Source organism: Euprymna scolopes, chromosome 15 (genome assembly GCF_053919585.1).
Source record: "Euprymna scolopes isolate OS-2025 chromosome 15, ASM5391958v1, whole genome shotgun sequence".
Lineage (NCBI taxonomy): Eukaryota > Metazoa > Mollusca > Cephalopoda > Sepiida > Sepiolidae > Euprymna > Euprymna scolopes.
In genome coordinates, this window is record NC_136496.1 from 55,447,441 (window position 1) to 55,462,564 (window position 15,124).

General features: G+C 35.3%; 1 protein-coding gene across 2 annotated transcripts in view; it reads left to right on the forward strand.

The window, feature by feature from the left end:
- Positions 1-15,124, forward strand: part of LOC145293835 (GRIP1-associated protein 1-like) — a 690,744-nt gene that overhangs the window by 524,588 nt on the left and 151,032 nt on the right. For both annotated transcript variants that reach the window (XM_080140492.1, XM_080140494.1), the window contains one exon: positions 443-550. In XM_080140492.1, coding sequence (XP_079996618.1) covers positions 443-550 — 108 coding nt within the window. The remainder of the gene's footprint in view (positions 1-442; positions 551-15,124) is intronic.

Genomic DNA, 15,124 nt, shown 5'->3' on the forward strand with positions numbered 1-15,124 from the left:
TGGGTTTTTTAGATATCATAGATTTTATTCATAATTTATGCATTTCAAATTCAAAAATCTCAAAAGTCAAATGAACTTTAATAGCTCTTTTAAAACCAACATTTGATTTGATTAAATCTGCTAAATTTTCTCAAGATGAGACAAAATTGTTGTTTGTTTTTGTAATTTTTTTTCGATTTCAAGATATAAATCTTCAGATTATGCCCACAGGCTTGATTTAAAAACAAAAAACTAAAACCAAAAATTGTGCAACTAAAACTAATCAATTCTTTAATTGATATCTTGAACATTTTCATTTCTGCTTTTTTCAATTTTATGTTATTGGAATTCTAAAAGACCATCAAGTCAAACTTTATCTAAAGAAAAGGAGATCTGAACTTAGTCTGTCCAATTTTTATAATTCATTGTCTTAAGTTGTTTTTTAATTCTTTTCTTATTCCAGTCACCGAATCGTGCAGGAAGCCCTCCGAGTGATTTTGAATCTGAACATGATGATTTATTAAATCGTCTTGCTACTTCGCAGCAACAGAAATGGACACTCGAAGAGAAGGTAATCAGACTTATTTTTATCACCATTCAGCTATTATAGTAGTATTATTACTACGATGAGGACCTGTAATAGATATGGCTTGTCTTGTGGATAGAAGTTGCAAATGTCTTCATAGTTAAATCGAGATAAACCATGAGATTTTGAAAGTTTAGAAAAGATTTCTACTTCAAACTCTATTATATAATACATGTTCGAAGGATAGCACTCATTTCCTTGTACAATTTGTAAAGTTGAGTACACCGAAGAAAACATGAAATTAATAGTTAGACATCTTTGCAAAGATGAAGTCATAAACTACATAAAGAAAACAAGTAAAAAACATTGACAGAATTATAGTGCATGTGCATATATGAAAAAGGATGGGGAAAACTTGTTGTCATTATTTTAATGGAAACAAATAAGTGGCTTGTCTTTTATTAATAACCAGCAGGAACCTCTGATGTTGATTAGAATGAATAAGGGCCTGTATGTATGGATAATGCCAGCTATATTAACACTTGCATTGTTAATTTTTTATTGCATTAATGGTCAATAACGTCCACAATTTTGAATGGCTGACTCACTCAAATGGTCAATAACGTCCACAATGTTGAATGGCTGACCCACCCAAATAAGACTGACGATGAGGAGAGGTTCTGTCGTGATTTTGCCATTGCCTATGACCTCACTCAGATTGTTCGCGAGCCCACCTGTGTGCCCGATACTACCGGTCAGTACGCAATTCTTCTAGACCTTTTTCTCTCCACTTCCCCGGAGCTATACTCATGTGCCGTTCTATCTCCTCTGGGATCCTCCGACCACTCTGTTGTATCAGTTAAGATAAAAATGAAATATAAGTCTACAGATGTACCTCTCCACCGTACTGTATACCGATACTCTATGGCTGACTGGGATAGCTTCCGTACATTCATATCTGATCTACCTCTCCATTCCATGTTTAAAAAGGATGTGTGCTCTATAATATCAGACCTGACCAAATGGTTACTTGTTGGCATAGACTAATTCATACCATCCAAAAAATTCCAACAAAAACCTAACAGCCAGTCATGGTTCTCCCCTGAATGTGCTGCTGCCATCACACCTAGAAATCACTTTTTCCATAGCTACCAACGTAATAGATGCACTGAGACTAAAGATGCTTTCAGGACCGCCAGCAACCACTGTAAAAGAGTAATAAAAAATGCAAGAGAGCTATATGCTCAATCCATTAAATCCAAAGTAGCTGAGCAGCGGCTTGGTTCCCACCAATTCTGGCAAATAGCAAATAGGATCCTGAACAGAAGTGTGCGTTCTATCCCAACCATTATCAATGGTCCAGAGGTCATCTCGACAGCATTCGACAAGGCCAAACTATTTGCCAAGAACTTTGCAGCAAATTCTACCCTATGCGACAATAATTTTCCCCACTCTTTATCCGTGCCAAAATCAAAACATAGATTCCATGAACAAAGCTTCTTTCTTATAACTGCATGGCTGTGGAACTCTCTGCCGCTTGCCTGTTCCCTCCCCCCCCCCAAATTCAACTTGGATGTCACAAACAAATTCCTGATGAACCGTCCCCTTAAGTAATGACACCTTATCAAATCCCCAATACTAACTATTACTATGATACTATCCCATTGATTACTGTACACAAAATAACCCTTATCCCCGAGTGGCTCCTGGGCCTTGATAAGTGGTGACCCCCATGTAAAAAAATTTTTTAAATTAAAAAAATATATATATTTGTTCCTATTTAATTGCTTTTTCATGAGGCCAAAGTTGCATACAATTACAATTTTTACTGTAGGAAAAATCCAGCTCTTTAAAAAGGGTTGGGTTATGGTCATATTAAATCAGAATATGTAAGGTTTTTAAGTAGCTTTTGTAGTTTCTAATGCAGGAAAAAAAAATTTTATATAATAGATTTAAAAATTTTGTAACTTTCTGACATAAGTTTGCACAACAATCATTCAAACTGACATACAATCTTTACATTAGCCAAAGGCAAAACGTGAGAGTTCAATTCTGAATTATGAGGGGAACCCTAATGTAGAGATTCAATCCAAACTTGGTATTCTCGATTGCCACCTAAAATTTATGGTTGTTGGTAATAAAACATGTATGCATAAATAATTTAATAAATACAATGTGTGAAAAAGTGTTCAGATAACTGAAAAAATTGCAAAAATTCTATAACACAATTTGAATGATTATTTCATCCTACAGTATTAAGTGCAACTATTCCTTAGATATTTTCAGTTTACAGAGACCAACATTCCAGTTCGGTCAATGACAGTAATCTACAAAAGACCAACAGTATGAAATAAGTTTATTTTTGTAATACTGAATGTCTCATTAACTTTTCTACACAAAAAAGAAGGATATTTAAGAAAAGCAAATTATTTTGAGCAAAGGTTTGTACCATCATTTATAAATCTTTGGGTTTGTATTTATTTACCTCCTCACAATATAATTAGAAAACGTTTATGAAAAACTCTAATCCAGACATGAAATTGGATTGTTTAGATTATTCAAACTACTATTCTCCAATTAGTTGTTATTTTCTCGTTACAGCCAATGTAACCTTTGACCTTCTTCGGATGCACCTTTTCAAACTAGAGAATATTTATCAAAATCTTACATATATTCTTCACAGAATTTCAAACTAAACCTTTTATTTAATCCATGGAGGCAGATCATTCTTATCCTATCAATTATTAAGTAATTTTATTCCATTCTTAGTTAGCTTCTAATGAGGATTGAAGCTTCAACCTCCAGAAGATTCAGCTAGAACTGATTGTAACTCAATGCCTTTATCAGTTGTGCCATGGGTCTATGGACCTGCAATTCTCATTACAGATAAAAATAAGAATAAAATAAAAAGCATCTTTGAAATGCCGGTGTGTCATTGAAAGGTAAATTTCTTAATAATTTCTATTGCTGTTTATACTTGTAGGTTCTAAACTATTAATCATAATTGTATCAAATTTCGTATGAAAACTCTACGGAAGACACACATGTCATAAAGAATCAACATTATTACTACTTCTACATGATGATGATGACGACGACGACGACGACGACCTGTAAAATAATTTTACTACTTTTGATATGAAAATTCTTTGGAATGTTGGATGTGTCCTAGGAAGTTACTACTACTACTACTACTACTACTACTACTACTACAACAAACAATAGTTATAAACATTAATAAACTACAATAGTAATGGATAACATTGCATCAACATAATATAAAGATCCTTTGCAAAGCAGAATGGAATAAAATCGAATATACTAATTATTATTCTTTAATCCAGCTCCAACAGTATTTAAATTAAAAGCTTAATTCTAACAGCTGTATTAAATTAAACTTGCTATCAAAATAGCAGATCTATTTATTTTATTTATATATTCATGCTCAGTATTTTTTGCCAGCAGTCATATTTTATTAATGTAAACTGCAGAGAAAGATTATTTGAGTTTGATGGTTTTAGGTATTTAAACAAAGAAAGCCTGGGTGTCCCCTCCCCTTACTTGCCAATTAATGCACATGATGACTGACAGCTTATCGCTTCCAGTAAGAATTTTTTCATGGTTGCTTGATATAAAGTAGCAACAATGGACCATTGTAATAAAGCTGAAGAGTTGACTGTAAATCATCCATTATTTACACGTAAATGTTTGGATTTTAACTATTTTGTATACTCTAATGAAGACTAAATTGTCCATCATTTTTTTTTTTTGTTCAATAATAGGCACACCTGGATTCAATGTGAAAAATTATCAATAACTCTTGGGACTATTCTGGATTTAAACACTGTTAATGGTTGTGACCTATCAGGTCATGGGGACATAAATAAGAGGATAGAATTCAAAGAAATCGGTATTACTTACATGAGTTTTTCTTATTGATATTGTTATTGGACATTTTGTAATAGTTTTGAGGGGATTAGCACCTTCGGATTTTGTCACAATATAAATGAATGAATGCAAGTATATTAACATCAAAACAAGTGATGCTTATATGATGCAACATAAGTTCTAGAAATACCGTATATATAGTAATCTGTAAACACTTTTGGTTTTCCTAATTTGCATATTTGTTTCATGAACAACTTTTGATGAATTAAGATTTTGTAATATACAATTTTAATTTTCATTTGTATATACAATAATATTATACACAATAAATTCATCAACAGTAAAACATCCAAAGTTTGCCAGGATTGCTGAGAACAGATAATACACTTTGAATGATTTATTTGCAGAAAATATTTTAAAAAATTACATTTAAAACAAATTATGTACAAAACCATCAAAAGTGTGGCGCAAATGGTCAACCTTAATCAATAGTGATAACAATGTGTAACTTACTCTTAACTAGAATCAACAATACCACATTTGCACCAAGGGCCATTCCCTTAAGATATCCCTACATTGATTGGAAATTTTATTGTTTATAAATATACACATATACAATGATTTTATAATGTTTTTATGGCTAAGCATTTTTAAATGAATTAAAAAAAAAACAACAACCTTGATTTAATCTATTGTATTATTTTTTGTTGTCATAAGAATGTCTTTTTTTAAGGGCGTGGGAGTAATCCTTCCAAGTATTACATCCTATTTTGTGGGAGAGGTAATGTATTATATGTTCTGTTGTCATGAACGATCTTCCCGGGGATTAACCTCCTTTTTTTAGGTGAAAGGTAGTGTAATATTCGTTTTGTTGCCATGATACCATGCACACAGGCATTGCCTTCTCTATTTATAGCGTGATTCTCCTAGGTATTACCTCCTCTCTATTTGGAGAAGGGACAGCATAGTATTTGTTCATTCCTCATACCATCCTTGCATGATTATTTCCTCCATTTGGGAGGAGGGGTTTAGTGTACTATCTATTCTGTTGCCATAATATCATACTCACAGGCATTACCTTCTCCTTTTATGAGGTGATTATCCCAAGTATTATTACCTCTTTGGGATGGCACTTTAGTATATATTCATTCCTCATGATACAATCCTTCTATGATTAGCTTCTCCATGTGTAGCAGGAGTAGTGTGCTATTATAATCATAACTCTCTATTTGTGGGAGCTGGTGCATTCATCATGATATCATACTCAATTATTATCTCCTGCTTTAGGGGTCAGTGTTGTATATGCTTGTTCATCATGATATCATCTTACAAGGCTAGCAAATATAGATGACTGGCAAAGTATATATTACTAGTAAAAACATAACAATGTGAAAAAAGCTCAATGTAAATTGTAAAATAAAGAGCAACAATTTGAAATGAAAAACAGCATTGTTGCAAAGTTTTACACAAAGTTATTGAAATGCTAAATACATGTCATAAATTTAACACTTTTTGGCAAAGATACAAAGATCTAACCATTTTTTCCCATGATTTTGGCAACATATTTGATGTGAGTCTTCCATTTCAGGTTAGGAATGAAGTCAATCTTAGTAGCTTGTCTAAACAGGGTGCTCCCTTGAGACTAGAGTCATTCATTTCGATTGGAGCCAAGTGGGGACCAGAGTATTAGTGGTGAAAAGAGAGAAGCTTAGTTTTAGATGCATCCACCTTTTTACCACATGCTCATCGTCATAAGAGAGAGACACAGAGAGATCTTAGTCATTGCTTTGAAGTGTTACAACAGATGGTATTGTTGACTACGAGGGGTGTGCAATAAGTAATGCCCCTGACCCACTTTCAGTTGTCTGATCTAGTTAAAATTTTGCATGTGCAATGATTCTACGGGTTATGTGGCAAATTACAGCTCTGAACTAATTGTGGTTTCTGTTTTACAGGTGTTTGAACTGAGTCAGGTGTGAAATGAAGCCTGTTGAATGTCGAGCAGTGATCCGGTTTTTGTATTTGACAGGATGCACACCACAGGAGACTTTTGATGAAATGAAAGAAACTTATGGTGATAATGCCCCATCATATGACCTTGTAAAATGCTGGCATCATGAATTCAAATATGGCCGGAAGTCTGTGGAAACAGTTCCCAGACCTGCCTCCCCCCTTCCTTCTGCCATTGATGAGGCATCTGTCCGTCAAGTTGAGGCTGCCATTTTGGAAGATCGGCGCATTACTATTTGCCAAATAGCCCAAGATGTCAAGATTAGTACAGGGTCTGTGGAAACTATCATTCATGACCATTTGCATATGCATAAGGTATCTGCCAGATGTATTCCCAGATTGCTCACACCATTCCAGAAGCGAGAACGCGTCGAGTGCTCGAGGATAAATTTGGAGATGTGCCAAGAAGATGAGTCAAAGTTTTTCAAAAGACTGATTGCACAGGATGAAACCTAGGTCCATCACTATGATTCAGAGACCAAAGCCCAGTCAATGTAGTGGAAGCACTTGGAGTCATCACCTCCAAAGAAGGTAAGAGTGCAGCCCTCCGCTGGCAAGGTCATTCTCACAGTCTTCTGGGACCAGTACAGAGTAGTGATGACTGGCAAAGGGTACCACAATTACAGGAGCCTATTATGCTTCACTTTTGAGGAAATTAAGGGAAGCTATCAAAGTCAAGAGGCGGGGCAAGATCAGCAAAGGCACCCTCCTCCTGCAGGACAATGCTCCGGTGCACAACTCGCATGTCGCCAGATCAGAAGCACGGGCGCGTGGTTATGAAATATCTCCCATCCTCCCTACTCTCCTGACCTTGCAGCCTCAGACTTTCACCTTTTCCCAGCTATGAAGTTATTTTTGAAAGGAAAGCGTTTCCCAGATGATGCAGCCTTGATTTCTGAAGTCCCGTCATGGTTGGAGGACCAACCTAGAGTGTTCTACAAAAACGGTCTCCAGAGCTGCATCAAACGATGGGAGAAATGCATAACTCTGGGTGGTTCCTATGTAGAGAAAGACGAAAGACTAATTACTGTGCCAAGGTTCGTTGCTCTACTGCTATGGGAAGTGGGTCAGGGGCATTACTTATTGTACGCCCCTTGTTCATATCGATAAATGATCTTAAAATGTGGTTTGGAAGATCCTTGAGGCGCACCAACAATGATATTTTGAGCTTCCGACTTCTGTTTATTAACAACTGCTTGTATAAATCTATCAGAGAGAACATATGATAGTTGAATAGTTGAGAGGATATTTCTAGCTATTCCATAGCTAGAAATCTTGTGATTTAGATCTTTATGCCAAACTGTCAAATGCCTTTGATATACCCAAAACTATTGCTGAAGAGAGGAAACTCCAGTTGATAGATTCGCTGATCCTGTGTGAAATTACAGTCAGAATATCAGCTATAGGGATCACAGGATGGAAGCTATATTGCTTGTCACTGAGTAGGTTGTTTTTGATGAGGTGGGTGACAACTTCTCTGTTCATCACAAATTCGGCAACTTACTCCTCATGCACAGAAGACTAATTGCAGAAGACTGGTCTCCATTATTTTTAAATACTGGACATACCAACAAGCTTTTCCAAGGTGTTGGGAAGCATTTTTCCTTAAGGTAGCATTTGAAAAAATTTTGCAAGAATGGAAGCTAGTTCTGGTTGCAGCTTTTTGGGTAATATGATTGGAATAATGTTAGATCTAGTTGGTTTGCTGGTATCAAGTTCTTAATAAGTTTAGTAACATCAAAGACAAAAATGTTTGTCGCTCAAATGTTTTTTGTCTTTGGAAGAAATTTAAGCAATAGGTAGCCCTGATTGCACAGAGTTTGATGCAAAGTTTTTAGCAAAGAGTTTGACTTTGTTAGGATGCTAATGAAATCATCTCAAGCACATTGATGATGGTTGGGATAGAGGACATGCATCTGTTAAGAACCTTGCTTGGTATTTGGTAAAACTCATGGAAACCAAGCCTCTGATCTTCTACTTTGTACTTGATCGACTGAGTTTATGACTTTCGCATTTTCTATTATTTTGTAGTGATTGTTGGTTGCCCTAAAGATGACTTTAGTTTCAAAACATTATGTTGAGAGCAATTGAAGTCTATGTGCAATAGCAGCAGCACATTCAGGGTGCACCATGTGTGGCTGTTTGATTTCATTTGAAATTTCTTGGAGAGTATATAGCTGTTTATACTGGCATTTAATCTGTCAGTTAAGTTAGATACTATAGAGGATATATTCTTTTGAAACATGGAATGTGGGAGTCTTTCTGATATAAATGTTCAGAAATTGTCTCAGTTAGCCTTCAAGTATCGATATACTATTTGATAAAGAAGGATATTTGGGGCTTTCTTACACTTTTTTTTTTTAATCTTTATTGAGACAACTGAGTGATCAGAACATCCTAGTTTAGAGAGAATAGAGGATGAGCATGGTTTAAGGCATAATGATAGAAAAAGATTTAGAAGACTTGCAAATCCATTTCGGTTTGTGTTAGGTTATGAGCAAAAGAAAAATCATAAAATTCTCCTTCATTATCTGTTTAGTTTGAGTAGACTAACTATTCAATGCTTTGAACATTGAAATGTTCACAAACTGAAGGTGAGTGGACAAGATGTGATCAATTTTCTTGGCGATACTCTCAAAGACAAGATGTGATCAATTTTCTTGGCGATACTCTCAAAGACATCAGCTCCATCATTGTGGAGATAGTAAAGGGCAAAAATATAAATGATGGGAGTAAATGCTAGGAATACTAGGAAGCCCATGTAGGAGAGTTTAGGGTCTTATTTGGACAGCCATCGCTAATATAGACACATATTCCATGTTCATGGCAATCTTAAGAAAGGGATTTGGAAGTCAAGTTAGAATAACCTTTGATGGAGAAATCGACTAAGAAACCAGTTGAGCTAATACGTTTTGCAAAAAAAACAACAGGCCATATTAAGTTTCCAGTGATTGGATTTCAACCTCTGGAAGATTGAAATGTAGACCCCTGATGTTAAAGAAGGAAACTTTGTAGTGGGGGTCTATGTTTGAAGTTGATGTTCTGGGTTTTCTTTTGTTTTATTTGTTTGAATCTTTCATAAGATTGAGGAGTTTGTGGAAAAGGTCATCAGAGTTGTTTCATCAGACGAGGGCAGATGAGAAGAGAGAGAGGCAAAGAATAGGGAAGAGAATAAGTAAAGAAGAAAGACTTTTGAAAACTAATGAAAAGAGAAAGTTGTAGCAATTTTTACTACTAATATGGCATAGAGAGGCCTCACCAGAAGTGACTGCATAATCCTGACTCCATTCACCAAATGGCAGTGCAGCAATCCTGTTATTTTGTACCTACTGGAAGGATGGTCTCCTTGGGAGTTAATCCAAGATTCGAGTCCTTGAATATCAGGTGGATAATGTCAGCCCAGGAAAACGTTTACACTAACACCCTTATTAGTGACATGGCAACAAAAACAGAATGGAAAGAGAATTAAGTCATCTCTAGTTATCACGCAAAACTGCTGACAAAGTAGACAGCATTTTCTTCCCCTTTTTGTCAGAAACATCATTCGAAGAAAATGAGGACTGAGGGACATCATTCGAAGAAAATGAGGACTGAGGGACATCATTCGAAGAAAATGAGGACTGAGGGACAAAACATGGAGCAAGAGATAATGCATTCTCAATGCCTTTTCTACTCTCATTAAAAAGGGCAATTAAGTATTAAGTTCAAAATACTTATTTTAAAGGCAAGTTTGGAGATAGGTCCACTCTTGCTGTGTCAGGTGGCCTAAAGGAAAAATAACTTATTGAGAGAGCTAAATTAGCCTGGTTTAGAGATCTGAGCCAAGGGATTTGCCTACCTACCTTATGAACTGGCTGAACCATAGTGGCTCATGTGTGCTAGTCTATGTAAGAGGGAAGCACAAACGGTAGGATTTTTGTTTTTGTTGCTGTTTGTATTTGTGTAGACCGCCATGCTTCTACTTGAGTAGCATGCCCAATTTGATTTTCAAATAATTCCATTTTCCTTCCAAAAAAAAAGTGAAGAGAGGGGATTATTATGTGATCAAAAAATAGAGAGGAAATGTTTAAGACAGTTAAAAATGGTAAGAGGATAATTTTGCTGGGTGAAAAATGTACATTGTTGACTCTAAGATCATGACCCAGAATATTTCAAAACTACTTTATGCCAGTAGACCTTTTAGCTTCATATGTCTTTGAGTCAAACCTAAGAAAGGTGTGGCAGGCCATAACAGTATTTCTTCATCTTTCAAAGATACTGCCTGGAGGCAAAGATTTCCTGTTTGTGTGTTTAAATGAAATATTTAATTCAAGTATCCATCTGTTTTAAGTCATGGAAAGTTGACCATTCTCTTTAGATAATGAAAAGAAGAGTTTAAACATAACTTTCTTTAAAGACTACTCACTTTGTTTTTACCTCTTCCTTTAACTACCTTGCTTTCTTTTTCTCTTCCAACTAATTTAATAGAAAAAAAACGAATCTGACAAATTGACTGACTTAATTTCAGTGGTGTTTTGGAAACAACTACAAATAAGACTGATAATGATAAATTAGCCCCATCTCCACACACACACACAATTACATTATTTTTTTCCGCTGTGTATCCCAATAGATTGAATATTGAAATAGTTTTTTTTTTACAGTAACGAGTTTGGGAATCTCACTGAATCCAAAGATATAAAGGCATTAAGTGTATACTGTGTAGTTTCTGACTTTTAGCCAAACAAACCTGCATAAATACAATTACAATTGCTCTATTTGTATAATCTTAGCTAATTGACTATGTTTATATATTTATTTATTATTATAAGATTCACTCCTAAAGTAATGAACTGATCATTATAAATTTGGGAACACAATTGCAAGGTGGGTAATGTAGGCTATATTTAATTTAATGCAAAGAGTAGAGGGAAATTCTTTGTGAAAATTCAGACAACTCTGATTGATCTTGCTTTCCTGACTGCTGGAAAACTGCTTCTGTGGTACCTGTTTTCGAGAATTCTGGTGAAAGAACTGACCCATTAAATTATCACCCCATTAGCCTCCTCCCACTTTTTGCAAAAATATTTGAGTCCTTAATTAACCAAGCTCTAGTCCATCACTTTACAGCTACTAAACTTCTGACTGACCGATGATATGGATTTAGGCAAGCTTGTTCTACAGCAGATATCCTTACTGTAATCTCTGGACATATATACTATACACTGGCCAATGCAGGGGAGGGTAGATTGGTTGCCCTAAATATATCTAAGGCTTTTTGTATAGCATGATAGGGAAATCAGATCATATAGTATCACTGGACTAATACTTAACATAATTAAACCCTTCTTAAGTAAGAGAAAAATCCAGGTTGTTCTCGATGGTCATACATTTAAGCAATATGATATAAATGCAGGAGTACTACTGGGATCTATCCTTTGACCTTTATTATTCCTGATATTCATAAATGACCTCCCAGATAAAATTGTCTCTGAGATGCGTATATTTGCTGATGATATCACGCTGCACAACAGGCACAAGGGGAAAACACATGAACACATATCTAAGGAAATGGCAAAAACACTAAAGGAAGACCTTTAATCTGTAGTGGAATGGGGACAAAAATGGATGGTCACATTCAATGCTGTCAAGACTAAGCTTGTTTCCTTCAATAATTACAAGAAACCGTCTCAACCACCAATAGCAATAGCTAAAGATACATTACCTGAACATACTTTTTAAACTCCTTGGGCTTACGTTCACAGGGAACATGAGTTGGAACAGATACATTGAGGGCATTACCAGGGATGCTGCGAGGAAGGTGAGCTCTCTCTACCATGCTAGAAAGCTACTTACACCTGAAAATATCCTGTATCTCTATAAGGCCACCATTTACTCATGTATGGAGTATTGTTATCACCTTTGGGCTGGTGCATCAGAACTGCTAGTCTCTCACTCCTGGACAGGGTTCAAAAGAGTTGCCAACCTGATAGGTCCTTAACTTTCATCTAAGCTTCAACCTCTGTCTCATTGACAAAATGTTGTATCCCTCTGCAAGTATTTTAGTGGTGAATCCTCCGAGAAGCTACAGGCACTTGTACCCCCCGTAACGTAAACACCCCTGCAGAGTAGAAATTCCTAGATGTAAGAAGACCTTTTACTCTAATAGTTTCTTCCCCAGAACTGCTAGACTTTGGAATTCCCTTCCGGTTTCCTGCTTCCCCAACTGTACTGACATGCAGAAGTTCAAGTGTCATGTGAACAGACATCTTGCTACTCAACTCCTTACGTAGTATCCCTGCAACTTATGCCTCTGATAGAAACCCCTTACATCAAAGTGGCAACTATGCCTTGTTTGGGGTGAAAATGGAATTTAAAAAAAATTTTGTTTAAATTGTGAAATTTAATAGTAGGTATTATTATTTAATATTTCCAAATTTCAGTTTTTTTTGGGTATTTTAAAGAGTTTTTAGGAGGTATGATTTGGGAACAACCTCCGATTTGAAAGTGTAAATATTTCAAATTTGCATTAAATTTGATCCAAAGTTATTAAGCACCAATTAATCAGTATGTGCTGAATTTCATTTTCTTCTAAATATCCTTTAAATTTGACTCATTTTCTAGAATCAAAATCATATAATGGATTTTGATTAAAATTAGAATAAGGATTCTAGACATTATATCTTGATTTTAATTTTTATAAGGTTCCCCTATAAGTGGTACAAAACTATTCTGTTCAAGAATTAATTTTTCTTTTCCTAGGACAGGTATTTATCTGTTTTCTTCATATAATAGATTTTTTTTTCTTGCCGATTGCAAAACATGCTTCACTACAGGAGGGGAAAATTCAAGTTCCTTCTAGAGAGAGAGAGACAGGAGGGATTTGAATTTTCCCCTCCTCAAGTTTGGCATTTTTCCCTCTTCAACTAATGCAATATATCTACCAAAAGGCCAAAATACCATTTTAAAAGCCATATCCTTTATTACCTTTGTATAAAATAGAAACTTGTGTAAAATTAACGTAAGTACCCAATAAATTGTGTTTTGACATAAAATAATACCAACAACTATTAACATGCTGTTACACAGAAACCAAACCTACCATTGAATTTAAGCAATGCCTAATCATGAGAATAATGGCCAGAGATTGCTTAATTCTTGTTTTATCATAAACTCTTCATTATGCAGATTCAGATAAAGGATTAACCTAATAGATGCTGTTTAAAATTATGGAATTGACCGTATTCAGATCAAATTCTATCAGATTTATTTACTAATACTCTCAAGAAATGTATGACACCCACAATTTTCTCCTCACCTAATCGAATATAATCAAATATTTATTAAAGTATTTTCAGTAACTTGGCAGCATTCCATTTTCAAGAGCTTGTGAAATTCTTGTTGATTCGTCTTAGCATCTTTGCGCAAGATAGAATTCAGAACCTCAAAATAACTTACACACTTTAACCAACGGCATTCAATATCATAAAAAGAGTTGATATGACACAATTCTGTTACATAAGCACCTTTTCAGAGGATATTAATTGGCTCTATACTGAGAAAAAGGGCCAAGTTTTTTGTTTTTCATCTGAAGATTTGCTATTTTCAATGCTCAACTCATGTAACGTGCTAATTAAAAAAAATGGAATTATGCAGAAATAAAATCAAATTTCTTTGTAAACATTTTGATAATGTTGAAGCCAATAATAATGGTTATTACATTCTTGTAACCTGGTTGGTCCTCTTCATTCTGAATCCAGTTTCCTCTTGATGTTTAACATGTGAAATAGCAGGACAGGAATGATGTTAAAAAAGTTATCAACAGATTTGTTCATCTTTGATAAATCCGATTGCTGCCTGCTGCCATTACTCTTTGCTGACCAAATTAACAAGCGTTTTTGATGGCAGTTTTATCATAATTTTATACAGAAATGAGACTAGCTACGTTTGACCTCTCCCCATGACTCAGGTTGGCCAAATCTGCTGCCCACACATTCAGAAGGTTTGCTTTCCATCGCGTGCTCTAGAGGTTTTATATTTTTTCCTCTTACTTGAAATGCTGAAGAAAATTATATAGAGTAACAATAGCAGCTTATTTAAAATTATAAAAAAAGAAAGAAAAACTTATGGAACGATGAACTAGTTAATAAATCTGACAAGCTTAAATTTCATCAAATTGTTATGTGTTTTTTTTTTGTTTTTTTACTTTGGAATCACCAATTATAAAGGCCTGAAGGCCACTAGAGAACAAGGATTAAGGAATGTAAGGTGGAAGTCTAATAATCGTGTAAATTGGGTGGAATTTGATTATTTATAATGACGGCTCAACAAGAACATGTTTATATTGGATTTGAAGCCTACCATATTGTATTCAACCAGGAAGCAGGCCAGCAGAACAGTATTCCTCAGGCGGGTACTTCTGAGAAAGCTTTTTTATGGAATCTGCATTTAGATTTAGGCACAGATAGAAAGTGGGGGAAATCGTATATAGTGATTGCAGCTAGTAGAGTGTTTTTGTGAAAGTTTGACAAAGGGGAACCATAGATTGGAGTTGCACTTGCTATGAAAATAATGGTAAAGCAGAGACAAGTTCACAACTTGCAACATCTCTTCTGTGGGAAAGAGGTGGCAGGGAAGAGAAAAGCGTATCACCTACTAGGTTTCAAAGATGATTTTGAATGCTATCAAGGATGGATAGGGTTGGCTGAGCAGCTCCTGCCCAGATGTGACTCAGCACTCAGT